The 27135-nt window shown below is 57.8% G+C and overlaps 2 protein-coding genes across 9 annotated transcripts; both read right to left on the reverse strand.

Moving 5' to 3' along the window:
• Positions 1-7764: 7764 nt before the first annotated feature.
• On the reverse strand, positions 7765-19814 carry MAP4K2 (mitogen-activated protein kinase kinase kinase kinase 2). 5 transcript variants are annotated; one of them, XM_070565259.1, is made up of 32 exons: positions 19627-19814; positions 19459-19516; positions 19130-19220; positions 18980-19044; positions 18653-18708; positions 18309-18356; positions 18181-18223; positions 17730-17802; positions 17521-17652; positions 17381-17443; positions 16990-17071; positions 16799-16906; positions 16303-16381; positions 15891-15949; positions 15256-15299; positions 15132-15170; positions 15024-15057; positions 14793-14898; positions 14621-14709; positions 14498-14539; positions 14332-14416; positions 14158-14237; positions 14016-14076; positions 13810-13927; positions 10271-10329; positions 10088-10191; positions 9817-9994; positions 9026-9094; positions 8835-8921; positions 8522-8592; positions 8381-8436; positions 7765-8269 (listed from the first exon to the last, which is right to left on the reverse strand). In XM_070565259.1, exons 1-32 carry the CDS (start codon positions 19720-19722, stop codon positions 8182-8184), a joined length of 2463 nt encoding a protein of 820 aa, XP_070421360.1. In that variant the 5' UTR covers positions 19723-19814; the 3' UTR covers positions 7765-8181. The 5 variants fall into 5 exon arrangements, with proteins under 5 accessions (XP_070421360.1, XP_070421364.1, XP_070421361.1 ...); XM_070565263.1 differs by having other exon boundaries at positions 19344-19516; XM_070565260.1 differs by having other exon boundaries at positions 18653-18832; positions 19627-19809.
• Positions 19815-20434: 620 nt separating this feature from the next.
• MEN1 (menin 1) lies at positions 20435-26487 on the reverse strand. Of its 4 annotated transcripts, XM_070565297.1 has the most exons (12): positions 26328-26459; positions 25484-25944; positions 24304-24512; positions 23967-24095; positions 23636-23676; positions 23467-23554; positions 22734-22872; positions 22625-22651; positions 22461-22548; positions 22198-22333; positions 21568-21732; positions 20435-21356 (listed from the first exon to the last, which is right to left on the reverse strand). In XM_070565297.1, coding segments are annotated over exons 1-12 (1968 nt in total). In that variant the 5' UTR covers positions 26330-26459; the 3' UTR covers positions 20435-20873. The 4 variants fall into 4 exon arrangements, with proteins under 4 accessions (XP_070421398.1, XP_070421395.1, XP_070421394.1 ...); XM_070565294.1 differs by lacking the exons at positions 22461-22548; positions 22625-22651 and having other exon boundaries at positions 22736-22872; positions 26316-26487; XM_070565293.1 differs by lacking the exons at positions 22461-22548; positions 22625-22651 and having other exon boundaries at positions 22736-22872.
• Positions 26488-27135: the final 648 nt, after the last annotated feature.

A 27135-nucleotide genomic window follows, 5' to 3' on the forward strand; every position in this document is an offset into this window, starting at 1 on the left:
ATAAAATCTTTAAAAAAAAAAAAAGTCAACAGACAATAATGCATTAGGGAAATGTGCTTGCTGTACGTATGATAAAGAGCTAATATCTATAATATACAAAGAAGTCTAAAAACTAATTAGAAAAGAGACAAAAACAATAGAAAATGAGCAAAGACGATGAATATGAAGTCTCAGAACAGCAAATCCAAACAGCCAAAAAATATGAAAGCGTACCAACCCCCCAAGAAGAGAAATGCAAATTAAGGTAACAATGAGGACTCTTCATAACCATCAAAATAGCAAAAAACAAATGTGCTGGGCCGGCCCGGTGGTGCAGCGGTTAAGTGTGCAAGTTCCACTTCAGTGGCCCGGGCCAGTTTGGATCCCAGGTGCGGACGTGGCACCACTTGGTGAGCCATGCTATGGCAGGCATTCCCACATATAAAGTAGAGGGAGATGGGCACCGGTGTTAGCTCAGGGCCAGTCTTCCTCAGCAAAAAAGAGGAGGATTGGCCGCAGATGTTAGCTCAGGGCTAATCTTCCTCAAAAAAAACCAAAAATGTGCTAACACCTACTGCTGTGAATTTCTTTTTGGGAAAGCATTCTGTTGTCTATTAAAATTGTACCCCTTTCAGGAAAAATTAAAAACCCTTTCGATGTAGCAGTCCCACTCCTGGGACTCTGCCCCAAGGCAAGGCCTGTGATTATATAATATTGTGTGTTCAAGGTCTTCTCCTGCAGTTACTGCAGCTTTGTTTGTCATGGCAAAAACCTGGAAACCGAATTTCCATCAATATATGAATGGTTGAACAAACTGGAATATCCATAACCTGGACTATTAGGCAGCCTTGAAAAGTAGTTAATCCATACCAACATAGAGAGGTTTCTGTGCTGTATTATTATTAAATGAGAAAAGAAGCAGAGAAATAGATATTACATGATCTTGTTTTTATAAAACAAAGCCCATATATGTGCATGGGTGTTTGCATATTATTATATGAGTATAGAGAAAGCTATGGAAGGAGACACACATTTTCAGCAAAGACATTGGAGAAGGAAACACATACCTAGAAATTGTCTAATATATTTTAGGAGCCCAACATATTTTTTAAATGTGTTTCATACTTTTTAAAAATGTGTGACATGGTCCCATTTGTATAATATTATATATAACTGTATAGATAGAAAGAAATGCATTGAGGGGACAATCACCAAATTTCCAATGGTGGGGGATCTAAGGTAATTTTTACTGTTTTTCCTCCTCTTTCTAATTTTTTCTAATTTTTATACTATTTATATAATAAAAATGAAGCTAATATCGTCGACAAGAAAGGAGAAATATAAAAGTTTAAATCATCTGTTTGGAGGAAAAATGAATTTATGCAGTAAATATAGCAAATTCTATGAAAGAGAGGAGAAAAGAGTCATTCAATGTTACAGCAGATACTGAGTTGAACAGCTTGGTGGATACGACAGTAAATGAAATTCAGTCCCTGCCTTGCAGAAAATCACAGTGTGGCAAAGGAGAAAGACAAATGCACAAAGAAAAATACACTGTTAATACTAATAATGATACCTCCTTACTAATAACGGGGAAGACTGCAGCTGGGGCTGTCTCAGGGGGCGGCCATTTTCACTGCTTCCTGGTCATTTCAGTTTAATTTTCTCTTTTATCCAGGATTTTCTTGGGAGTCTTTTTTAATTACCAAGTTAAAATATTTTGGTCATCTTTTTATTATTAATTTCTATTTTTGTTAGATTTCTGCAGAATGTGGCCTTAAAAATCTCTGCTCTTTCAAAAAAGTACAATTTTCTTTATGGTTAAATGTATGATCAATTTTTCTAAGTGTTCCAAGGACAAATTAATGGCTAGGAGTTTGCATTTTGGCTAGTCCAGCCTCAGTTCTGAGTTCTTTCACATGGAGTAGCTCATTTCATCCTCACGGCCACCTTTGGAGATGACTACTGTCTCTAATCTATAGATGAGAAAACTGAGGCATGAAAAGGTTAGGTGACTCCTTCAAGGTCCCACAGTCTCCCAGTACAGTCTGCTGGTCCAAAACTCTTCTGGACAGAGCAGGATTGGAATGCAGACCATGCCACTTTCTGGCTGAGGACCGTTGAGCAAACTTCCCCATTTTGAGGCAAGTTGGAGTCCTGCAGACCAGGGCGAGCCATCCTCCAGCTGGCAGCTTGGGAAGGCATTTAATCTCTCCGTGCCTCAGTTTGTCTGTAGAACACAGATGTCGACCAACACTACTCTCCAGGGTGCTATGCTGATTCAATGAGATGAGAGGGCACAGTTGGCTTTCGTGGGGTGTCTCCTGAGCTGCGGGGGCAAGGATTACGCCACGGATGCTTCCTGATTTTATACAAAGGTGCAGTATCATAAAAAATATCTATCTGGTCTTTGTCCTCAGATCCTGGCCCAGAGTGTCAAAAACCCTAGGGAGTTCCTAAGTGATAGGAGTGTCTTTCATTATTCATGATGAGCCCCTTTGGACTAATGAGTTTAGCTAACAGGGTGACTCACTGTCAGCTCTGAGGGCCCTGAGATAGCTTTGGGATGGTGCCTGGTCACCAGAAAACACAGCTCTCAGCCCCACCCCCCACTTCAGGGGCTGGAGATTGCATTCAGTCACATGGCCGGTGATTTAATCAATCATGCCTCTGTAATAAAGCCTCAATAAAAACGCTGAACAACGAGGTTCAGAGAGCTTCCGGGTTGGTGAACATATCAGTGTGACAGGAGGGTGACGCAGCCTGCCTCTACAGGGACAGCAGCTCCTGGGCTCAGCAGTCTTTCACACCTTGCTGTCCTATGCATCTCTTCATAGCTGTGCATTTGTATCCTTTATAATAAAATGGTAATCATAACATAGTGCTTTCCTGAGTTGTGTGTGTCATTCTGGCAAATTATGAAACCTGAGTGGGATTGTGGGAAACCCCAAATTTGTAGCCGAATTGGACAGAGGTGCGGGTAGCCTGGAGACCCAGGACTTGTGGCTGAATTCCTTAACCTGTGGGGTCTGCCAACTCAGGGTAGTTTGTGGCAGAACGGAATGGAATTGTGGGATATCCAGTCACCGTGAGAATTAGTGTTGGAATATAAAGAGTAAGAAGCTTCGGTGCCTTCCTGCTAATCCTGGCATTTTCCATTTACCTCTACATCTGATAGTTCAGAAGCCCCAGTTCTCAGGCAAGGCTGAGACGGAGGGTCACCCAGCTAGCTGGGACAGCAGGGAGCCAACCCGTGGCTGGCTGCTCAGCGTCCAGCCTTTAGAGAGCCCAGATGACTCCATTGCCTGAATTAGGAATAATCCCGTCTTCCATGGAGCGAGCACCCAGGGTGCATCAAGTACTTTTCATAATTTGGTTTTCCAATTTTATTTACAGCTTCCTATTGTTACCTATATTAAAGGTAATTTGAACTCGAGGGAGATAGGCAGTGGAATTTGTGGAATTAGATACAAATTAGAAATAGTAGTCTAATAGATAGGTGCAAATCACATATCTAGTAAAGGACTTGTATCCAGACTTTGAAAACTGAACCATAAGAAAACAATCTTTTTTTTTTTTTTGAGGAAGATTAGCCCTGAGCTAACTGCTGCCAATCCTCCTCTTTTTGCTGAGGAAGACTGTCCCTGAGCTAACATCCATGCCCATCTTCCTCTACTTTATATATGGGACGCCTACCACAGCATGGCTTTTGCCAAGTGGTGCCATGTCCGCATCCGGGATCCGAACCAGCGAACCCCAGGCCGCTGGAGCAGAACGTGTGCACTTAACCGCTGCACCACCAGGCCGGCCCCAACAATCCTATTGTTTAAAAGCAAAAGATTTGAACACTTTACCAAAGAATATGTATAGATGGTAAATAAGTACAGGAAAAGATCTCAAGATCATTAGTCATGAAAGAAATGTAAATTAAAATTACTCTGCAATACCACTACACACGTATTTGAGCAGCCAACGTTAAACAAGACTGACTAGGCCAAGTGTTGGTGAGGATGTGGAGGAACCAGAACCCTCCTCCACTGCTGGTGGGAGTGTAAAATGGTGCAAAAAACAGTTGGGTGGTTTCTTAGAAAGTTAACACCTACCACATGACCCAGCGCTTCCACTGCAAGATATTTACCAAGAGAAAGGCGAGTATATTTCCACACAAAGAAGCATACATGAATGTTCACTGCAGCTGTATTTGTAATAGTCCAAAACTGGAAACAGCCCAAATGTCCATCGATAGATGACTAGCTAAACAAACTGTGGTACGTCCATAAAATGGAATACTACTTGGCAATAAAATGGAATGAGTCCTAATACATGCAACAACAGGGACGAATCTCAAAATAATTATGCTTAAAGAAGTCAGACAAAAAAGGAGTCCATACTGTGTGATTCTATTTATAGAGATTCTGGAAAATGCAAGTTCATCTACAGTGACAACGCAGATCCGTGGTGACTTGGGGATGGGGAGGGGAGGTCGAGGAGGAGGGTGTGACTACAGTGGGGCAGAGGAAGCTTTTGGGGTGAGGAGATGTTCGTATCTTGACTGTGGTGATGGTTTCCCGGGTGTATATAGATGTCTAAGTCATCAGAGTGCATTTTTAATATATGCAGTTTATTGCATGCCACTTAGACAGTGAGAAAGCCGTTTCTACACAAACACTGATTTCATCATCTCCACTTGATTTCATCACTGAGGAAAGCATTTATTTTGGCTTTCTGTTTTTGTTTTTTAAGCCGTTATAGGGTTTTCATTTTTGAGTGATTACTTTAAAATACTTAAACTTACATTTTCTTACATGGTATTTCTTACATACAAAAGGATGTGTGGCACCCTATGTGAGTTTGGAACTGAGTTAAAATTGAACACCCGCGAACCTACCACCCAACGTGAGAACCAAGATATTACCAACCCTTTGCAAATTCTGGGGTCCTCCTCCCCGCTCAACTCCCCTCACAGGGACCATCATCTCGAATTTTGTGCTTTCTCTTCCCCTGATCTCCCAACAGAGGTTTATCACATGTGCATGTCTCGCCAGACAATAGATGGTTTCATTTTGCTTGTTTTGAGCTTTACAAAATGCTGCCATACTGTGTGTAGTTTTATGCGATTTGCTGTTTTCATTCAGCACCAAGTCTCTGAGGTCCATCTGTGTTGCTGTGTTATGTGAATATGGTATCTCCCAGCCTCCCAGCAGCCCTGCAGGCTGACGCAGGATATGGTGCACCCGGAAAACAGAGCTCAGCAGGCTGGCCCGGGCCAGGGGCCCGCTGCAGGGGCTCCCCTTCATCTCAGCACACATATTCCTTTACTTGGAGAGCAGCACTGAGGGCCTGCTGCGTGCCAGGCAGGGACCAGGTGCTGGACACGCCACAGGGAACAAGGCCACATTCTGGTTGTCCCCTTGACCCTTGACCCTCACTTGCCTCGGTGTATAGGCCAGCTCCCGGATATCCTGGGGCACCCATGTCTCCTCACTTACCCACAGAATGGCTTAGAGAGGCTGACCTGACCATCCCAGAAGTTTCCACCTGGGGAGGGCAATCTGACAGTGGCTATCACAAGGACAAACGCAGCCACCTCTGACCCAGCAATGCCACTTCCAGGAATTCATCCTATAGGACACTTGAATATGTACCGTGGCCTTGGCATAAGAATACTGCAGGATCGTTTGTAATATCAAAGTAGTAGGAACAAATTTCCATCAATAGGGATCTAATTGGCTAGTTAATTACCATTAGTTATGGGAAATGCATACAGTGAAATACCACTAGCTATAAAAAACCAAGAGGGAGGCACTGGTAATGGTCAGCTCTCCAGGGCAGATTTTAAAAGGGTAGGATGAGAACAGTGGAAGGAATACGTTACTGTGTGTATAAAAAGGGCAAATAATACCTATGAGACTGCTTAGATATGCATAAACACTTCTGGAGGGTTCCTGAGTAATTGGGATCTCGGGGCTGGTGGGGGGGGGGGTGACTTTCATTGTATCTATTTTGTATTCTTTAAAAGTTGTGTACCATGGCCTAGGGCTGCCTATTAAAAAATAGATAAATAAAAATTTCAGCCTTTCAGCACATATCCAGCTTCCTGGCCTTTCTTTGGCTTGTGGCCAGCCTTTGCTGGTGGCAAACATTTTATCAGAGGCTCTTGCTTTTCCCAGACCCCTCTTTGGACATTACATGCTGACCCCCAACCCCCCTTTTCAGACCAGGGTGGCAGCCAAGGGCTGGGGCAACCTGCCACAAGGTGGCGCTGTCTGCCGCCTGCTGCTCTGTGGACAGAAGGTCAGTCTTCCCTGGGCACCTGGGGTCCTGGGTCAGGGGCCTCTGCTGAGTGGAGCCCACCTCCCCACCCCTGGCACTCCTCAACCTAATCCTGCACCTCTACCAAGAATCTGGAAATTTGGAAGTGAGGACTCGTATCCCTGTCACCCCCCATTTGACCCATCAAATGCCCTCCAGCGGGCGCAGACAAACACTCAGAACTTGGAAGGTGCCTCTCACCCTCCTCTGGGTCTCACGGAGAACACAGGTGTGCGTGCCCGGTACACAGGAGTGACCCGTGCAGCGTCTCCTCCCCTGGTCTGACTCCCCATTTCAGCCTCCTGGTCACTAGGATGACTCAGAGCAGTCGGGGATCTGCTGGGGGTGGACAAGGGACAATATGACAACCATGGGATTGCCTGGGGCCCCAGGGTACCAGGGACTAAGCTGCCGCCGGCTCTTCACATAAGCTGCCAACTACCCACCCACTCATCGTTTCATTCATTTATTAAATATTTACCAACGGCCCACCAGGTGTAGAGAAGTCCTCATGCAAACACTTGGCCTGAACATCAGAAGGGAAATGATCGGGCCAAACTCGGCTCACACTCCTCCCCCAGACCCAGGGCCTTCCCTGCTCTCCCGCCCCCAGACCCCCACTCTCTGCAGCCGGATCCTGCCTGTGCCCCCGACCCCTCCTTCAAGGCCAGCTGCCATCCTGCCTCCTCGGCCTCACCTGCCCAAAGGCTGTGGTCAAGAGCCTGGTCCATGCCTGGGGTGCGGAGCTCTCTAAGAGGGAAACGTGGGTGAATGACAGAGCAAAGCACAAGGTGAGCTGTGGGCGGACGGACGTGCCCTCAAGAGGCTGGCTCCAGCAGGGGTCCAGCTTGGTAGTGACCCCTCTGTAAGCCCAGGGCCGGGCACTAGGAGGCCTTCTGGGAATACTTGTTGAACGGACACGGGCTGATCTGCTGAGTCTAATGAAGATCATGCCTGTATTCAGTAATCAGGGCCTGACAGAGTCCACAGAGGCAGCAGGTGGGAGGCAGGGAGGCAGCCCCAGGCCTGGGCAGGGTACACAGGTTGTGGCAGGCTCTCCCTAGGCCAGCAGCCTCCCTGTGGCTGGGTGGAGCAGGCCTTCCACAGGCCGCCTGGTGAGATCCCATATGAGGCAGCGCTGTCCCAGATGAAAGTCCCTTTGTTCAGGGGCCCCCTCATCTGCATGACTCCTTGGGCACAAAAGAGGCCTCGCACTGCAGAGCTGAGGGCTCATCCTGAGCAGGGGAGCGGAGGAAGACAGTGCCCCTGAGAGGCCTGCTGGCACCATGGGCCTCCCCATCACCTCTGCCCAGCTCCCCTTCCATGGTGCATCCACAGCAGCTGGTGCCACAGAGGATGTGCGGGAGGGAGGGAGGGAGGGAGGAAGGAGGAGGGAGGGAGGGAGGTGGAAGGAAGAAGGAAGGAGATGAGGCAGTGGGCTCAGCGCCCCCAGACCCAGAGAGACCAGTGGAATAAAATTAAACCAGCTTTAATATCAATATAGTCTCTCTTTTAAATACCGTGTTCCCCAGGACAAGGCGCAGGGGCAGGCTCTTGGCAGGAAGAGTGGAAAGGAAATGTGGAACAAAATGGAATGGATCCCCTGGGGCCCGCCCTACCCTGCCCAGGGCCCCTGCCACGGGGCACTAGGGACTGGGCTGCCTGTGGGGGAGGGGGAGGCGACAGCAGCTTCCTCTGGTCCAGTTACTGCAGAGGCGTGGGTGGGCTCCCCTCCTCACCCTGCCCTGCCCCCAAACTCTTCTCAGGATCATTTCTGCCCTTTAGACCAGCAGAGCCGGGGCCTGGGCGCCTCTGATCTGGGAGGGGGCCCTTTGCCTAAAAGGGACTGTGGCTAAGGCATGGGGCGCGGCGGGGGAGTGCCTGGCCCGCTCAGTAACTGCTCTGATGGCCCGTGAGAATGTAGAGGTTGCTGTGAGCCTCTGGGTTGTCGGTGGGAATGCTCTCGAGGATGATGTCTCTGAGGGGAGAGAGAGCTGGAAGTGAGCAGGGCGGGAAGACACTGGGTGTGGCCATGTGGCCTGGGGGGGGGGGGGGGGCGGGTGAAGGGGAAGCCGGGCACCCCTCCTACCTGTGGGCCCCAAGCACTCGGAAGATCCTCGTCTTGTCTGTGATCTCCTGGGTCACCTGGGAAGAAAAGGGGCACTGAGGCCACTCCTAAGAGGTGGGGACAACCCGGTGGGGGGCAGCCAGGTTCCTGAGTCCCACTCACCTCATTGGTGTCCAGGCTGCGACCTTGCATCCCGTGGCTCCAGAAGGCCAGCACGCTGTCCTGCAGACACACTAGGAGGGGCCACGCTGCCATCAGCCCTGCGCCTGCCCTGAGGATGCTGGGTCCCCCAGCCACACTCCAGGCCCAGGGCTGGGCCACAGAGGTCCTCATGGACTGCAGGTAACCAGGATGGCTCTCACGAGGGGCTTGGAGACCTGCCTCCTTGTCCTGCTGCCAGCCCCTAGCCCCTGGACCATATCACATGCTCCAGGCTGGGGACACCCCCGCCTCCACCTGTGTCCGGCTCACTCACCCACAGTCTCAATGGAGAAGTCGAAGGTCAGCACAGGCGCCAGTGTGGCCGTGGGCTCGCCCAGCAGGTTGACGATCCTTACGCAGCCTGCACAGGGAAAGGGCTGATGGGCGGGGAGGGGGAGGCAGACCCACGTGGCTTCCCCCACCCCACCTTCCGCTGCCCCCTGCCGCAACCCCACGGACACTCACGGTCAAAGCAGACTAGGATTGTGTCCCTGTCCACCTGAATCACTTGCTGGGCCGAGCCTGGGAGCCCATCTGCAGGCAGAGAAGGGACACAAGGCCTGGCTGAGCCACCAGCCCTGCTCTGGCCCCAGGAGCAGGACACAGGTGACAGGCTGCAGCCAGCCTTTGGCTACAGGCACATCTCAGCCTCACAACGGCTCGGTAGGGTCAGGATCCCTAATGTCGCTGCCCAGCTGGGGAACCGAGGCTGAGAAGGAAGCGAGCATCCTCGGGCCCTTGGGGAACAGGGAGAGTCCCCAGGAGCCGCGGGAGGATGGAGAAGCAGGCTTCGTGACTCAGTCCTGTGTGACCTCAAATCTCCAAGCCTCAGTTTCCTCCTGTGTAACAAGGGCCTGATGTGGGGCCGTTTGTGAGGATTAAGAGTGAAATCTCATGTGAGACCCCACTCGGGGCACAGCTTGGGGCCTTCCCTCCTCCATCACCCTCTGCCACTCGCGCTGCAACCCTGAGCGGTCCCCGCATCCAGGGTCCTGCTCCCTCGCTCAGAATGGAGGCCTCCAGCACCTGCCTTGCCCCATTTGGCTCTGTCCCTGCGGCCCCTGCAGTGCTGGTCCGCCTTTCCTCAGCCGCTGAGCCCTCTGGTCTAATGAGCTCTTTTCCGGAAGCCCAACTGAAGGGAGGCTGGGAGCTCTGGGCCCCCAAGGTCTCCATGGACCACAGGCTGTGGGGAACTCTCTCTCAAACACACACACCCCCCATCCCCGCGTGTGCAGCAGCCCAGCCCTCCAGCTCACCAGGTGGGATGAGGACATCTGGCGTCAGGCCGGCCTCCAGGGGCAGGACATGGAACAGGACGCGGCAGCCAGGCCCCTCGGGGCTCTCAGCCCCTACGCACACCTGCGGGAGCTCCTTCCCGTCCAGCACCAGCGGCTCCAGCATCCCTGCTGGGCTGGGCAAGGGGCTGGAGAAGTTCTGGGGGCAGCAGGGGTGCTCAGGTCTCCACGTCCCCTCTCCAGCCCCCTGCCACCCGCCCGAGGGTCCCCTGGCCTCAGCCCCGCCCCCCACCTTGAGCAGCAGGAACTTCTGCAGCGGCTCATACCACTGCAGCAGGAGCAGGCTGGTGGGCAGGGCGGCCAGCAGGAAGGTGCTGCCTGTGTAGGGGTTCCGCACTGCGAGAGAGGCAGGCCATGGGCACTGGGCATCCCCCGCGCCCCGACCCCTCCCGGCCCCACCCTGCGCAGCCCTTACCCACGCGACACTGCAGGCAGCCCTTGGTGTCAGGAATCTTGGTGGACAGGGCGAAGCGCCTGTAGAAGTGACAACCAGGGCGTGCGTCACGGGCCTTGCCCGCCTTACAGGTGAGAGACTGAGGTTCAGAGAGGCAAAGCAACTTGCCCGGGTAACACAGCTGTGAAGGACACAGGATCCGGAGCTGGTCTCGTGGCTGCGGCACCCACCTCTGCAGCCCGCAGCATCTCTGTCCCGTCCAGGGGTTTGGGGCACAGAATTACCTCTAACTGTGCGACTTTGGGCATGTCACTTAACCTCTGCACACTTCGATTCCCTCATCTGTAGAATGGGGCTAACGGGCGCCCACCTCGGAGGGTCCCGGTGGGGATTATATGAGTTGACACGGGGGAGGGCGTACAGCAGAGCCCGGCACTCACAGAGGGTGTCACCATCCTGAAGGACTACTTTGCACCTGTCTCCAGTCCTTGAAATCCCTTTTAGCCGATGGCAGGGTATAAATGAAGGAATGAATGAAGAAACAAGAGCATGGAAGGCCCAGGTCACAGAGGGGCACCCAGGCCCAAGGAGGTCAGGACTCGCAAGGAAAGGCCAGCAGCTGCCCTCTGCTGCCAGTGGGTCGCTCCCCTTGGGGCCTGGGGAGAAGTGGGGTCCTTGTCTTGGTTACTGGCTGTTCCCCAGACCCCAGGGGACTTTCTGAGCCTGTTTCTTCCTCTGGGGAACAGAGCCACATGTCAGCAGCCCTGTCACCTCCCCCTGGCGACCCAGGTCCTATCTGCGCCCTCTACCAGGATGTGGGCCCCACTGAGGAAGCCAACGCCTGTCTCTCTCTCTCTCTCTCTTTCTGCTCCTCTGTCCTCTCTCTTCTGTCTCCCCAGTTCCTTCTCCTCTCTTCCCCAACTGGCCTTTGGGTGGGACAGAAGCAAATATTTTTGTATTTGTTTTTATCTCCAAACATTCTGGTTCTCCACTCTTTACATTTGAAGTGTACTCTGTGACTCCGGGGTTTCCCAGACACAGGCCCAATGCTGCCTGTGACAGGCTGGGGCTCTGATGGGCCTGTTTCCTGCAGGTCCTGGGCCAAAGCAGACACTCGCTTGGGGACAGGACTCAGGAAGCCCTGAGGCCACAGAGCTCCAGATGCAGTCCCGGAGTGAGCACACCGCAGGAAGGGCTGGGCCCCATCTCCCCAGCTGGTGTGGCCACCAGCCTGGCCTCCCCTGCCTGGCCCTCTGGCTGCCACCCGCCACCTGGTCATAACAGTGTCTAAGCTCACAGCCCCCCGCCCCTGAACTCAGCCTCGCCCAGCCAACAGCTGACAGAGGCCCCGCTTGCACATCTCAAACTCAGTGTGACAACACTGAACTCCGCTCCACCCACCGCTGATGACAGCTCCATCCTTCCGCTGCCTAGCCTGAAAACCAAACCTTGGAGTCATCCTTCACTCCTCTTTCTCTTCCATCCACCAATTGTCAGGAAATCCTGCTGGTTCCACTTTCAAAATAAAACCAGAATCCCACTACTTTTCTTCTCCTTCAATGCCACCCCGGTCCAAGCCACCGTCACCTCCCACCTGCTGACTGCACCTGGCTCCTGACAGGTCTCCTGCTTCCACATTCATCTCCTCCAGTCTGTTCTCAACACAGTAGCCAGAGTGACCCATGAAAACCTCAGTCCTTGTCACTTCTGCAGGGGCCCTCAGGCTGCTCTGATTCAAAGCCAAATGCCTAATGTGGCCACAGAGCCCTCCCAGATCATCGCCCCCTCACTCCATCCATCTGGCCACGCCAGCTTCCTTCCTTGCTGTTCCTCAAATAGGCCAGGCCCACTCCTGCCTCAGGGCCTTTGCACTGGCTGTGCCCGCCCTCTGGGATGCCCTTCCCCCAGAACTCAATAGGGCTCGCTCCATCACCTGCTCCAAGTCTTTGCTCAAACAGCACCATCTCAGCGAGGTCCTTCCTGACCACCCTGTTTAAAACCGCAAGCCGAGCCCCACCCCTCCTGGCCCTCCTTCTCCTTGCTCTTCTTCATGTAGCACTTTCCCCTCTACGCACCACCACAGAATATACTCCTTTTTTGTTGGATTGTTTGTTGTCTGTCTCTCTGGACAAGAAGGTCTGGAGAATGTAAGGGTCACTTTAGTTCACAGACGCATATCATGCCCCCAGAACACTGCCTGGAACATCCTAGGTGCTGAGTGGGTGTTTGCTGAATGACTGAATGAGGGACTCTACCTTGGATGTCCTGTGCCTTATAAAACACACAACCCACTCTGCTCCTCTGGAGGTCTCCCCATCCCTCCCTCTCCCTTAGACTCACTCCTATCAGTCCCTAACTCCTGTCAATACCACTTCCTCCATCCTGCTCGGGTCTGTCCAGTTGTCACCATCTGGTAGCCTAGTCCCTATCATCTGCCGGCCAGCAGATGCCTCTTGTTTTCATCTGTCCCGAAAAGCCCCTCTCTCCTTCCCCCCAGCTCCAGGAGAGGGCACGTGACCCAGGCCTGGCCCCCAAGCTCCTTGTCCCCTGGGCACCAACACTGGCTCAAGGGTGGGCCTGGACCTCAGCTGGACCAGTGAGGACTGGCCCCAGGACTTTTGTGGGAATTACTTGGAAATACTAGTTCCACAGGGTTGCTCGCTAATAGAAAGCAGGCCTGGGACTGCAGGCAGCCTTCACTGCACAGGAAAGCCTAGTGAGAATGAGGGTGACAAGGGGACAACAGAGCCAGGAGAGGCAGGAAAATTCCTGACTATGCCGTGTAAGCCTGGATCCAGCCGGGCCTGAAGCTAACCCTACTCCCGGACTTTCAGTTACAGGAGCCATGAAATTCCCTTTTGCGCTTAAGCCAGTGAGTGAACCACCTGCAACAGGAAGAATCCTGACGACACACAGAGAGACCCTTCTAAAATGCTCACGGCACTACTACCAGATGAACATAGCCCGAATCCTGGGCCTGGCATCAAAGGAAGGGCTCTGCCACCCGTGTAGCTTCCTCTCAGGCTGCTCCACCCTCCTCCCTCAGGCCAAACACCTGTAACTCCCCAGACCACCTGCAGGCATTCGTGCTTGCTCTTCCCACTACCTGGAATGCTGTTCCCTAACTCATCTGCTGGAAGACTTCTGTGCACTTTCAAACTCCAGGAGCTCGCCTGGCCTCTCTGAGGCCTCCTCCCAGCTCTCCCTCGAGTTCACCTCAGAACCAGGGGCCGAGTGACAAGGACTCATCTGATTCGTCACCTCCACGGCCAGCGTAAGACCTGGCCTGTAACAGCGCTCAGTGCTCAGCACCCGTCTGCCCCGCAGCCTCGCGAGCACAGCTCCCGCAGCAAAGCGCCTGCATGTCCACTGTCTCCCTACCCCCCAACAGGCCTGGGGACAGGGGCAGGGGGCTATCGACCGCACGGACAGATGGGGAAGCTGAGGCTTGGGGAGGCACAGCGACATGTCTAAGATCACAACAGAAACAGGCAAGGCCCTCTTCCACCCGGGCTGTGCCCTCTGCCCCCGCCTCCCGCCCCCGCTCCCCAGTCCCTGACCTGGGGATGATGCGCTGGGTGAGGCGGTTGGTAGGGATGGAGAGAGGCACCTGCTGCTGTAGGCGCCGCTGCTCGAACAGGCCTGGGAGGTCGTGGGCCCAGACGTGCGTGGATTTCCCTGGGGGGGGGGGGAGAGGGGGAGGCTCACGGAGCCGCAGGGGTGGGCGGGTGCAGGCCCCGCCCCACCTGCCCCGACCGACTGGTACCTGAGAGCGACAGCAGCACGTTATTCACACAGTAGAGCCAGGCGCAGCGGTGCGAGATCAGCTGGAGGCCACAGAGGGACAGGGCGTCAGCCCCCGAGGTCCCCCGGGGCCCTCTGCCCCCCCACGGCCAGCTCGGCCTCACCTTCTCCAGTGTATCCTCATGCAGTTCGTGCAGGTTGAGGGTGTAGATGCCTTCCTCGGCCCCCACCACCAGGAACTGGTCTGCAGGGTTGGGGATGGGGTCAGAGGTCAGTCACACCCCCTGGCCCAAGCTGGACACCCCCAGGCCCCTGCTTCCTTCCTGCCCCTGGCCTACCCCGGGTGACAGGGTGAATCCAGGTGACAGCAGCGTGGATCCGCAGGGGGCAGCCATTGAAGACCTTGGAGAAGCAGGCGCCCATCTGTGGGGAGACGAGGCTGAGGAGGAGGCGTGGGGCAGCGGGCAGGGCTGTGGGCAGCGGGGCTGCGGGACAGACACTTACGTGCACCTTGGGGGTCGGGGGGAGCCCGTGGCAGGACGATCTCTGGGACAGAGGGAAGGAGTCAGGGCCAAGATGACATCCGCAGCCTCCCACCTCCCCAGCCCCTCGGGAGCACCCCCTCACCTCAGGATCCAACCGGTGCTTCATGGTGGCCCAGGCGGTGGGGAGCACTGGGGGGCTGTCAGGGCCTCGGAGAGGTGGGGGCGGGGTTCCTGCAGGCACAGACCCGCCGTGAATTCCAGCCCAGGACCTCCAACCTGGGCCTGCCGCCTGGTCCCCCAGGCCTGGGACTTACCTGGGGGGCTGGATAGAGGGTCCTCAGCTGGGGGCACGGAGGGGGACGACCCCAAAAATGGGGCCCGCTTGATGGTGCCCATGGCGTCATCGGGGGAGTCCAGCTCCTGGCAGGAGGGTCACGGGGCCCCACCCGGCTGTGAGCAGGTCACCCCGTAACCGTGTCCCACCCCAAGTGTGCCCTCTACAGCACTGCCCCCAGCCCCAGCTCCAGCTTCCTCCCACCCTGTACCTGGAGTTCCAAGGCTGGCCGGATAGTCAGGCTCCTGCAGACGAGGCATGACATGTGACTGGGCCCCAGGACGGGGGCCTCCCCGCTCCTCCAGGCCCAGCCCCTCACCTTTCCTCCAGGGCCTCCTGGACCGACTGCAGCAGGCTCCTGGACAGGCAGGCGAAGGGGTCAGAGGTCAGCCTTTTCTGCTGCCCCCAACCCCTCCCCTGCGCCTTCCCTCTCCCTCACTCACCCACTCAGCTCATCCTTTCCCAGCAGCGTCCACTCCTCCTCCCACTGTGGGGAAGGCAAGTCAGAAAGACCAGGAGAGAGGCAGAGAGACACTGTGAGAGGCAATCAAGAGATTGTGGGAGACAGAGAGGACAGACAGACAGATGGAAAATGAAATGGTAGCAGACAAGAGATCTGTAAGAGAAAGAGAGACAATGAGAAGCAGAGAGATTGAGAAAAACAGGGACAGAGAAACAAAGAGTGAGAGAGAATGAGACTGAGATGGTGGGAGCGAAGAGAGATGCTGATGAGAGACGGTGAGAGAGCAGGGGAACAGTGAGTCAGACAATCAGGGGCGGACGCGGAGACTGAGGCAGAGAGAAACACGTTGAAGGCGGGGGGCTCAGGCGTGTGACAGCCCACTTTTTAGAAAGGCGGGGTCACCCTGCCACCTTCCAGCCAGCTATCCAAAAGAACTTGGCCCAGGAGGGAGCCGCCAGCCTGCCGTGTCCCTGGGAGGGACAGGCCTGCTGGGAGCCCTCCCAGGCCTGAGGGCCAGGCGGTCCCCTCTGCAAGGCTCTGCGACTTCAGACGCTGACCTCCAGCAGCCCCCAGCCCACGCTGCACGCCACCCCCCGCCCTCAGCCAGCCCCTCACCGGCTCATTGAGGGGGTCCGTTTCCTTCCTGCGTGGGGCGCCAAATTTCACCTGGTGAACTGGGGGGCCCAGATACAGCGGTTGGGGGCCAGAGTCTTAGGACTGACCCCCACACTCACACCAAAGCCACACACACAACCCCCGCACCAAATGCACACGCCTCGCCCTCCCACCCCCAAACACTCAGCCCCCACCAGCACATGCACACACATAGCCCCCAATCCACGCAACACTGCCCCCGAAATCCACACCCCCACACTAAATCCACACACACGGCCACACACCAAATCCGCACACACGGCCCCACACCAAATCCACACACACGGCCCCACACCAAATCCACACACGGCCTTACACCAAATCCACACACACGGCCCCACACCAAATCCACACATGGCCCGAGCCAACTCACACTGGATCTCCGAGGGGGTCCTCTCGGCCGGGCCGTGCTGCCCCCGGGAGTGAATGGTGTCTGGAAACATGTCATAAGTCTAGGAAAGAACACAGGGGACCCACACCCAGCGCTTGCTTCACGCAGGCATCCTTTGAGGTGCTTTATTTATACACGTGGATGTGTTTTGTGTTCACAATCAACCCTCTGAAATTATCGTGAGATTAAATGGCACCCTCATTTCACAGCTGAGAAAACCAGCAGAAAGGCAAGTAACTGGCTGAAGGTCACACAGCGAGCGGAAGATGGCTGAGCCAGGGTCATGGTCAGCCTGGGCCAACGGCAGGAGCCTATCACGGGGGTACTGGGAGGCAAGAAGATCCCGAAGGGTGGGCTCACCTGCAGGCAAGCTGCCTGGGCTGGAAATAGACAAGTTAAAGGGACCTTGACCTACACACCTCTGCGCTCCTTACAGCAGGCCAGGCCAAGATCCGTTTCCCCAGCTCCCCTCCCTTACCTCCAGGTCACAATCTTCCGGGGAGGGGGTTTCCAGGTGGGGGTCATTGGCCTTGTCCAACAGCTGTGTGAGCAGAGCCCGAGGGAGCTGCTGGGTTGTGAATGGGTGCTGGAGGATCGAGGGGCGCACAGGTTGGTCCCTGGCCACTGCTCCCCAGCACCAAGCCCTCCCCCCCAGCCCCTGCCTCCCACCTGCAGAAGTTTCTCTGCCGTTGGCCTCTTCTTGGGGTTCTTGGTCAAGGCCAGCTTGAGGAAGTGGTGGAAATTCTGGGTCCTAGTAGGCACAAGAGCCCCCCACCCCAGACCCAGGTTAGCCCTCAGGAGGGCATCCTGCCAGCTGCCACCTGCCACCACTGCAGAGGCCCACCCAGGAAGGAGCCAGTCTGGGGCCGAGGGCAGCTGGCTGGAGCAATACCGCTGTTGCGACATGGCAGCTCGTCCGTCATCACCATCTGCCCTTCTCCCCCGTCCACACCAGGTCCCTCCCGCAGATGAGCTGTGGGGACCCAGAGAGGGGAGGGCTCCTCCACCCCCAAGGGACCTGGCTGCAAGGGGGCCCCAGCAGGGGGACGTGGGCGCCCACCAGCGAGTCTTGTCTCTCAGCTTGGGTGGCTGGAAGCTGCTCTTGGACATGAGCATCAAGGCCCTGTGGAGAGCACAAGGTCAGGGGTCAAGGGTCAGTAGGACTCTTGGGGTCAGGCGAGGGGCAAGTGTTCAGCTGACCTCATGGGGTGCAGGTGGAACAGAGGGGGCTGCAGCTCGCCCAGCTCGATGGCAGTGATGCCCAGGGCCCAGACGTCACACAGCTCATTGTAGCCACCTTTGCGCTCCACGGCAGCCACCTCTGGGGCCATCCTGGAGGCAGGGTCACAGACGAGATGGCCAGGTACCCCACCTGTGGCCCCGCCCCCCAGCCCGAGGCGCAGCCTCACCAGTATGGAGTCCCGATGAAAGACCTCCTCTTAGCCACAGACGCCGTCAGCTCGCCTGACACCCCAAAGTCAGCTGCAGGGACAAAGAGCTGCCCTCACCCGCCCTCGGGCTGCTCACCCACCCACCTCTAGGGCGCAGGGTGCAGCCGGCAGGGCTCAGACAGCAGGCTGCCTAGGCTGGGTCACAACCGCCACGGGGCCCAGGCAGGGCCAGGCCCCCCTCCCGGGAGAGGTCAACCACCTTCTCTCCCTGACCAAGCGCCTGGTCCCATGTTGGACCAATCACATCCAACCTCTAACAGGAAGGGAGGACTGTTCACTTTCTAAACGGGGAAACTGAGACTCAAGCAGTAAAGTGACTTGCCCACGGACACCCAGCACCTGAGTGCAGGCCCTGCCTCCGGGAACTTCCAGGGAACCCTCACCCTGATTGTGTCCCCGGGGTACTGACCCAGCTTGACATCTCCCTGGAGGGTGAGGAGAAGGTTGGCTCCCTGTGGGAACGGAGGAGAGAGGTCCCGTCTGGCGCCCCTGAGCACCTCCTCTGTCCTCCCAGCATGCCCTCGGCCAGACCCCTACCTTGATGTCTCTGTGGATCTTGCCCTGCGAATGCAAGTGGTGCAGCCCCTGGGGACAGAGAGGAGCCCCTGAGAGCAGCTCCCAGCACCATCCCCTCCCCTGAGCCCCCTCCCAGGACTGGGGCCCCCCACCCACGCGGCTTCCTCCTCCCCTCTCCCCAAACAGGAAGTGACTGAGCCAAGAGGGAAATGGGCTGCTTCCGGCAAAAGGGCTGGGGCCCTTTCCCCCCAGGACCCACCGCCCCTCAAGCCAGCCCCCCCTCCTCCCCCACACACTGGCCAGCTGGGCTCCCTGCCCACAGCTCCCCGGGATTGGGGTGTGAGCAGCCTTATGGGCCCAGCTACCTTCAGTGCCTCTCGGCAGACATAGGCAATCTGTCGTTCCTCCAGGGGCCCGGTGGCTGAAATGGAAGGGGTGAGAGCTGGCACGGGGGTCTGGGGGAGATGCTGAGGCCATTCTGTGTGGGGGAAGCAGCAGGCACTGCTAGGCAAAAGGGGTGTTGGCCAATCCTTTCCCAGCATAGTCTAGGATACAGAGCCCAGAGAAGCACAACATTTCTCTCAAGGTCACACAGCCAGTGAGAAGTGGAGAAGGGCCCAAGTCCAGAGCCCCAGCTCTCCCCTCGTGCCCCATGTTGGGGTGGGGGATGGGAAGAAGGCTATGGCCCTCACCGTGGTAAATCTCCTGCAGGGACCCCCCACCGCAGAACTCCATGCAGATCCACAAGCGGTCATTCCTGGAGGGACACAGAGCTGGGGTGGGCACCTGGCAGGGCCCCACGGGGGCTGCCTGAAGGTGGGCAGGCGGTAAAGCAGCCTCACCTGAGGTAGCTGCCAATGTAGGCCACCACGTTGGGGTGCCGACACTCACGCAGGATGGTGATTTCCTGCTGGAGGGAGCTGATGTCGTCCCCTGGGGAGCACAGGGCATCATGGAGGAGCCGCATAGGGGTCGTCCTAACTCAGTGCCCCCATCTGCAAAATGGGCACAGAGCGCCTCCTCCCTCCATGCCGGCCGGGTGCCAGGCGACAGTACCTCCGGGGCCTGCCTCTCGGGGATCTCGGAAACGTCAACTCGCCGCCCCGCACACCGCGCCCGCGCGGCGCTCTGCCCGCCCTGCAGCGCAGAGGCCCCGGGCCCGGGCCCTCACCTGGGTCCAGCTTGACTATCTTGACCGCGGCCAGTTCGGACGTGACCGTGTCGCGGGCCTGCAGGGCGGAGGGGGAGAGGGCTGAGGCGGGGCGGGGCGGGGAGCTGGAGCCCGCCGCAGGGCGCCGAGCGGGCACCCTCCGCCGCTCCCCCGCCCGGCCCGGCGCACCTTGTAGACGTCGCCATAGGTCCCGGCCCCCACGCGCTGCAGCAGCTCGAAGCGGTCCCGCGGGTCCTGCAGCGACACGTCCCGCAGCAGCGCCATGGGCCCGGCGCCGGGCGGGCCGGCGGGCGGGCGGGCGCGAGCTGCGGAGCCGCGGAGCCGCGGAGCCGGCGCGGGGCGGCGCGGGGCGGGGCGGGGCGGGCCCGCCGGTGGCTCGGAGGCCGCGGGGGCGGGGCCGGGCCCGGGGCGGGGCCAGGCGGGGATGCCCCGCCGCCCGGCCGTGAGGAGGCGCCCGCGGGACGGGCCCGCGGCGCCCAGGGGAAGCCCCGAGGCCGGGCGGGGCAGACGGCGCCGAGGCCTTTCCGCCAGCCGCCCGGTGCCCGCGCGCTACAGGTGGGGAGCCCGAGGCCAGAGGGCCAGAAGGCAGAGGAAAGGGGGGCGCTCGACCCCGCCCCGCCCCGCCCCCCCAACTTCCCAGATCAAACACGGACAAGTACTTTTTTTTTTTTTACAAAATGTATTCATCTTCCTTGAAACTGAAAAATAAATCTATGTACAAAACAGGAAGCGATCAGGCTCCCCTCACCCACTCGCAAACCCCTGCAGATTTCCTCCCGGGTCCCCCGAGACGGGCTGGACCTCCGGGAGGTTCCCAGAGGGTCGGCAAAGAGGTCGCTCTGATCTGGGGCCAGTTTGGTCAGGAAGGGGGCGGGCTCAGAGGTCACACAGGCCAGGGGCGGAGCTTCGTGCCCCGGGCTCGGGGGAGAGGAGGCTAGGATTTCCAAATTCTGGAAGCGTTCCTTAAATTCTTGCGGGTAGGGTGCTTGGAATCCCAGGGATGAAATTCTGAAGAGCGAAAATGTACTCCTGGGGGCTGAGCGGGGGCGGGGGGGCTTCCCGGACCAGGGGTGAGAGCAACCCTGAGCAGCACTGGCCAGGCCGCCGGGTAGAGCGGTTCTGAGCTGAGCCTGATTCCCGTGGTTGGACCTTTAAAGACTGGTGATGGGGCCCGGGGTGAGGTTCCCATTGGCCGGCTGGGATGCTGGGGGATGGGACGTATATTTCGATGACGGGGCAGAGCCCTAGGTCTCCCGGACCCGCAGCCCCGCAGCCCCGCAGCCTCGGTTCCGGGTGGGGTTGGGGCCTCCTGGGCCCGGGCAGGGGGCGGAGCCTGGGCTCGCGGGAGCTGGGGCGGAGCCTCCACCCCGGTTGGGGGCGGGCTCCCCGTGGGCCGATAGGGAGTCCGGGGTAGTTCAGAGGCCCTTGCGCTGCCGTTTGAGGAAGGAAAGCGTGTAGTCGCTAGGTGTAGACACCTTCTGCTTCTTCATCTGCACTTGCGATTGCGCCGTCAGCTGCAGCTTGATGGCGCTCGAGTTGATCTTGGTGGCCACCAGCAGCTCCTTCATGCCCTTCATCTTCTCGCTCTGGAAAGTGAGCACCGGCCCCTCCGGTGGCGGCGACGCGGCGGGCGTTGGCGCCGGGACGGCGCTGCCGCCTTCGGGGCCGCGGGTAGTGCCTGGGACGGTCCCTGGGGGCTTCCGGGGGGGGCCGGGCACCGCGCCCTGGCCCGCGCCCGGGCCCTTGTCCAGCGCCGGCTTCTTAGGCGGCGGCGGCTCCTCGGGCTTGGACTCCCGCCGCGGACCCCGCCGCCGGCCTTCCCGGGCTTCCTCGCCCCACGGCTCCTCCGCCTCGGCCGTCTCGGCCTCGCGGCTCACGATGCGCACCTTCTGCCGCACCTGGGCCGGAGGGGGAGGGCAGGCCGAGGAAGAGGTTTCAGGCCAGCGGCTGGAAGCCCAGGACCCGGCCTCGGCCAGACTGTCGAGGTGCCCGTCTCATCTGCACCCAAAGGGGATGAGCAGATGCCCTTCAGGGCTACAAAGGTCCCGACCCTTCTACAGCTGCTGTCACTCCCTGTCCTCCCGGCCACCCTGCGCAGCTGCCCCTCACCTGTCCCTCAAAACGGCCTAGGGACTGCACAAGGAAGGTGGCCCAGCCCACATGCAGCACGGGCGTGGGGCTGCCCTCTTCCCATTTGCAGATGCCGTCGTAGAATCGAAGCAGGTGGGCGAAGCACTCTGGGTCCTGGAGGGCAGACCCCTGGCTCTGCGTGCCCTGGGCAAGGGGGAGAGGAAGGCACAAGTCAGACGCCCTTCTCACTCTCATCAGAGGGCACAGGCCAGGCCCCTCAGCTAGGCAGTGAGCCCTGGCTCTGGAAGAGGTGAGCATGGGAGAAGAGAATTCGCAAAACCTCCTTCCTTTTATAAAACGAGCCCTTAGCCAGCACATGGCAGAAGGATGGAACCATCCCTTACCCCCATCCCACCCCTTCGACCCACTGAGGGGCCCTGGCCCTGAAAGAGATGGGCTTCCACCCATGAGCCTGAAGGCACATGGGTAGAGACCCCTAAAATACCCTCGGCTCCCTCCAACCCCGGCCCAGGACTGTGGCTACTGCAGGAGAGAATACAGCTCTCGCGCTGGGCCACCTCCTTCAGGCAGTCCCTCGGCCTGTGCGGCTGTGACTGGGAGCCCCGCTCAGCCGGAGGGTGCACACAGGCTGGGGCTGCGGCCCTTCACCTGGGTCTGCTCCCCCGGCCGCTCCTCGCCGGCCTCCAGCAGGCTGGCCGCCTCCTTCAGCAGGTTGGGAATGACATCGTTGGCCACTTCAAAGAACTCCTTGTAGATCTCCTCATCTTCCCGGCAGTAGTTGTAGCTGTGAGAGCAGGAGGGCACTGTGGGGTCTCAGCCACGGGGGTAACCCCTGGGACCTGGTGGGGGATGACGCCCAGGTTTCTTTTCCTGGGTCATCCAGGGACGGGGTGAGTGGTTGGGGTCCTCACTCTGAAATGATGGTCTCTGTGTCAGCCCAGAGCAAAAGTGAGGAGGGGGCATGGGGCTGGGGGTGCAGGTTCCACTGCTGGATGGTGGCTGGAAATGAGAGGGGGAGGGGAGAGGCATGAGGCCCTCATCAGGGGTCCCTACCACCTGGGCTGGTGGCCTGGACTGCCCAGGGACTGGATGGAGGGGCCAGGCTGCAGTCCTGGATGAGGGTGGTTGGAAATTGGGGGGAAGGGGAAGGGCGGGCGGGCCGAGGCCCCCGTGGGGGCATCCTCACTCCTGGATGACAGTGGCCGTGTCGGCCCAAGCCTGCAGGGCTTCGCGCACATTGCGGTTGCGACAGTGGTAGCCAGCCAGGTACATGTAGGGGTAGATGTGCTCATCCCGGTAGTAGGTCTTGGCTGAGGCAATGCCCTGGGGACAGAGCAGACGAGGCAATAGGAGGATCACACCACCTCCCGCCCCTTCCACCTCTCCACCAGGGGTTCCCCCCTGGGTCTGCAGGACTGCTTGCTGAGGCCGGGGTCAGACCGCAGGGGTGGAGGCCCCCACGGCCTAGAAAAGGGCAGGGGCCTGTCCTCCAAGCTCAGGGCATGTCTCTTTCTCAGGCTTTCCCAGGCACTCCTACACAAACACCAAAGGCTTCCAAGCCCAGCCCCATGTCCCTCCTACCCCTGACCCCCACTGAGTTAACACCCTCTCCTCAGTACTCCCCCCACAGGTGACCTCTGTTATACTCCAGGAAGGACAAGAGGCAGCAGGAAAAGCAGGGCTGAGGGGACAAATCCAGGCCCCACCACTCCCAGGCTGGGGTCCCCAGAACCCTCCTCAGACAGCCATGACTGCACTGAACACGCACGTGGCAAACTCAGAATGGGAACTGGGTGAGGGATACCCCCATTACACACAAAGTTCTTCTCTTCTCACCTGCCCCTCCCAGTCCCCAGGTAGAAGGGGACCCCAGCCCCTGTTGGGCCTCCCTTCTGTACCCTCCTGAGATGTCCCCACCTTGTGGTAGAGCGTGAGTGGGTCTGGCCGGCCAGGGGTTGGCTCCAGCTCCTCCAGATCTGCCAGGTTCCCCAGCGCCATGGGGTACCTGGGAAAGGATCATGAGTCCAGGCTGTCCCCCGGCCCCCCAGCCCCCTGAGGCCCAGCCTGGCCACTTCCCCCTACTCACCTTTCCAGATGTCCCAGGTCATAGAGCAGCCAGAGCAGCTTCTAGGGGCCGAAGGAGAGAGGTGTGAGCCGGGTTGGGGGGGGGGGGGACAGGGTCCTCAGTCTACTAGGCAGAGGTGGCACATCCACCAGCAGGGACGTCCCACCAGGTAGGAAGGGCCAGAATTCAGGAACCAGCCCCTTATTGCAGTCAAAGGCCTTTCACGTTTCAATTCCAGTCTCCCAAGAGCCCTGGGAAAGGCCGGGCCAGGATTAGCTCTTGTTGCACAAGGGGAAGTTGAAGCTCGGGGAGGGCACATGACCCTGCCCGGGGTGCCATGGGCATGCCTCACCTGCTGCAGCTGCAGCAGCTCCAGAGAATCCGTGTGCAGGTCAATGGAAGGGTTGATGGCGCACACCATGAACGCCACCTCCATCTTGCGGTCACAGCGCATGTACGATCCTTTCAGGTACAGCCAGCTCTTGGGGAAGAACAAGATGAGACGTCTCAGGACGGCCACCTGAGCCTGCTCCAGGGAGTGACAGCCAGGAAAGGGGCCCTTCCGCGTCCCCTTCCTGACATACATGGGTGGTGATGGGAACAGGGGAGTGTGGCTCAAGAATGCAGAGCTCCTTGAGTGGCTTGGGTGGAGAGTGTGAAAGGGACAAGTTGGGGTGGGGGGACAATACCCGCTCAGCCACACCCGCGTTGACAGTCTGGCCCCTGCGGTCCTCATTGCCCTTGCCATGCCAAGTGACCTCAGCTGTCTGCTCTCCATTGGGCCCAAACACTACCCAGGCGTGGTCCTCAGACAGGGCCAGGTGGACATCCCGGAGACCCAGAGCCTGGCAGGCCCCCACCACAGCAAAGGCCACACCAGAGCTGTCCAGTTTGGTGCCTGTGGAAGGAGAGCTAATTAAAGAGGGTCCTCTGGGCTCCGGCCTAGGGGAAGGGGCCAGGTAGTGAGGGGCTATACTCCCTCCCACCCTCAGCTCCAAACCTCAGACACTGCCACCCTTCATCCCTCCATCCCTTTCCTCCTACGTGTTGAAAGCCTCTCCTTTGCCCTTTACATCCTTTATCCTCAACAAGAGACCTTCTGGGATCTTCCATAGCTCCACCCAGCCTTTGACCCTGTCCCTTTTCTTTCTCTACAACCATATTACACATTTCTGTTAATTTATGGATTTCCTCATTTTATTGCACCTATTAGGTTATAACACAGATAGCAAAAACAGGACACTGGCCAACGCTCTTTTTTCTCACACCCACTGGCAGATACTCCTCAATTTATCTCTGTACTCTTCCTGCTGAGGTCAGAAACAGCCTCAGTTTCCTTCTCAATATGGCACCCCGAGACCTGACTGCCAGTCAACTGGGCTTAAAGCAAAGAAGAAAGCTCTTTGCCGGCCCCAAGGCTTAAGCTTCTTGAGATGAAGCCTCTGGCCTGTTCATTTTCAAAACATTTTCAGACGTATTTCATTTAACTGTCTCAAATGTAGCCCAATTTGGGTCCTCACTCCCCAACTCTGCTGTCGCCCTCTGTGCCTCATGCTGGGCCGCAGGACTCCTGTAGCTGCTCCATGGCAGGGATGGGGGTTCTGAGGGGGCATACGGTGGCCTAATGGGTTTCGAGCCAAGTGACTGGGGTCCAGTGCCAGCTCTGCCATTCTGTGTGACTTTGGCACATCACTTCCCCTCTCTGGGCTTCAGTTTCGTAGCTGCAAAGCGGAGAATCACACTTGCCCCGCCTCGTGAGGCTTACAGGTCTCCAAAGGGCTCTAGAAACCCCATAGTGTTGGGAAGAGGTGGGCCACGGTTCCCAGGTGAGACAGGATTCTCGCCCCTTGCCACCTGTCGGGCTCCAACCTGTGATGAAGCTGAAGAGGGATTGGATGTGCGCCCGATCCTTGAAGTAGGAACGGCTGAGGCTGTTCCAGATGACATCCGAGACCTTCTTGACCAGCTCGCGGCTGGAGACGCCCCCCTCTCGAGGGTAGAGAGACAGGTCGACGGCGCCGCGGATCTGGGCGGTGAAGCGGGCATAGAGCGCGGCGATGATGGAGAGGTCGGCCACGGGGAAGTAGGTGAGGCCACCAGGAGGGTCGGGCGCGGGACTGGGCTGGAAGGTGAGCTCGGGCACGTTGGTAGGGATGACGCGGTTGACAGCGAGGAAGTGCTCCACGAAGCCCAGGACCAAGGAGAGGAGCACCAGGTCCGGTTCCTCTCGGCCCAGCTCGGCAGCGAACAGGCGCACCACGTCGTCGATGGAGCGCAGCGGGAACAGCGTCTTCTGGGCGGCCTTCAGCCCCATGGCGGCGGGCCTCGGCCTGCGGGCGAGCCGGGGGAGGGAGGGTCGGGCGGGCGCGGCGGGGAGCCCCCTCCCAGCCTCGGCTAAGGTTCCACCCCCAACACACCGTGCCCTGCTTCCCCGCCCCCTTCACCCTGCGCTCGTCCGTTCCCCCTCTTTCGTCGGAGGGACCCCTCAGCCTAGGCTGTAGGGCCTCCTCGCCCCCCACAACCCCAGGAGCCCCGGCTCTGATGGGGGTGCGCCCCTAGGACTCCGCTGAGGACCCCCAATGGCAGCCCCGCCCCCTCTCTGCAACCATACCCCAGGCCCCTAGAGTCGGTCGGGCAGGCGCTCCTACGCCAAGCCCCCCAAATCCCAAGGAGAGTCCTGGCCTGGGTCCCCCGCGCCCACCTCCGCGCTTACATCCCACACAAGGCACAGCGGCGCCCGCCGCCTGGAGCCTGCTGGGAAACGGAGTTCCGCCCCTCCGGCAGCACTGCCTGCCGGGAAGTGGAGTTCCGGGCCCTCTCCTGCCCCCGCAGATCTTGAAATGGTGGCCTGGCCGTCCAGTCCGTGGTGGCTTATGGGAGTGGTAGTCACGAGGCTCTGGGCGCCCCAGTGGTAGGTGAGGCGTGAAGGCAGCGCCACCTTCCTGAGGTCGTCAGTGATTGGTCCTGCCGTTTCACGCAGACCAGGTAGGCAGAGGGACCGCAGTGCATTCTGGGAGATGTAGTCCGGGGAGTGACCGGGCATCCTCAGGCGGTTATTGCGCTTCTGTAGGTTATCGTCGCGTGTCGGCAAGACGTGAGAGAACCGGTACTTTCAAACACTGGTGGAATACTGTGAATGTGTGCAGCCACTTTAGTTGCATATTATCAGTGTCCACTAACACATAAAAGTGTCTCTGTCTAGCGATTCTTCCCCAGTTCTGTCCGTGAGAAAATCTAACAGGACCAAAGAGAAACATCTCAAGAACCACTGTAGTTATTTGTAATAGAATAAAAGAAGAGTGAAGTAACTCTATGCATGCTAAAATGGATCTTCAGGGCATATTGTTGAAGGAAAAAACTTCAGATCAATATGTATGATAAGATAGTATTTATATTAACATTTTAAAACTTCAAAACAACACTAAATAATTTCTACAGAGTCATCCATTCATTCCCTTATTCATTCAACAAACAGTTATTTGGTGCCTACAACAGCCCAGGTACTCAGATATAGAGCAGTG

This window comes from Equus przewalskii, chromosome 11 (assembly GCF_037783145.1).
Source record: "Equus przewalskii isolate Varuska chromosome 11, EquPr2, whole genome shotgun sequence".
NCBI lineage: Eukaryota > Metazoa > Chordata > Mammalia > Perissodactyla > Equidae > Equus > Equus przewalskii.

Excerpts from the sequence above, each read along its gene's own strand:
- MEN1 (XM_070565297.1), bottom strand. Across the intron at positions 24,513-25,483 it reads CCTCTTCAGCTTCATCACAG|GCACCAAACTGGACAGCTCT; the intron begins GTTGGAGCCCGA and ends CTCCTTCCACAG. Across the intron at positions 23,555-23,635 it reads GACCTGGGACATCTGGAAAG|GTACCCCATGGCGCTGGGGA; the intron begins GTGAGTAGGGGG and ends ATCCTTTCCCAG.
- MAP4K2 (XM_070565259.1), bottom strand. The coding sequence starts at position 19,722 with ATGGCGCTGCTGCGGGACGTGTCGCTGCAGGACCCGCGGGACCGCTTC. Across the intron at positions 16,382-16,798 it reads CGGAAGATTGTGACCTGGAG|ACTTATGACATGTTTCCAGA; the intron begins GTAAGGGAGGGG and ends GTTCTTTCCTAG. Across the intron at positions 14,540-14,620 it reads AGCACCGGTTGGATCCTGAG|AGATCGTCCTGCCACGGGCT; the intron begins GTGAGGGGGTGC and ends CCTCTGTCCCAG.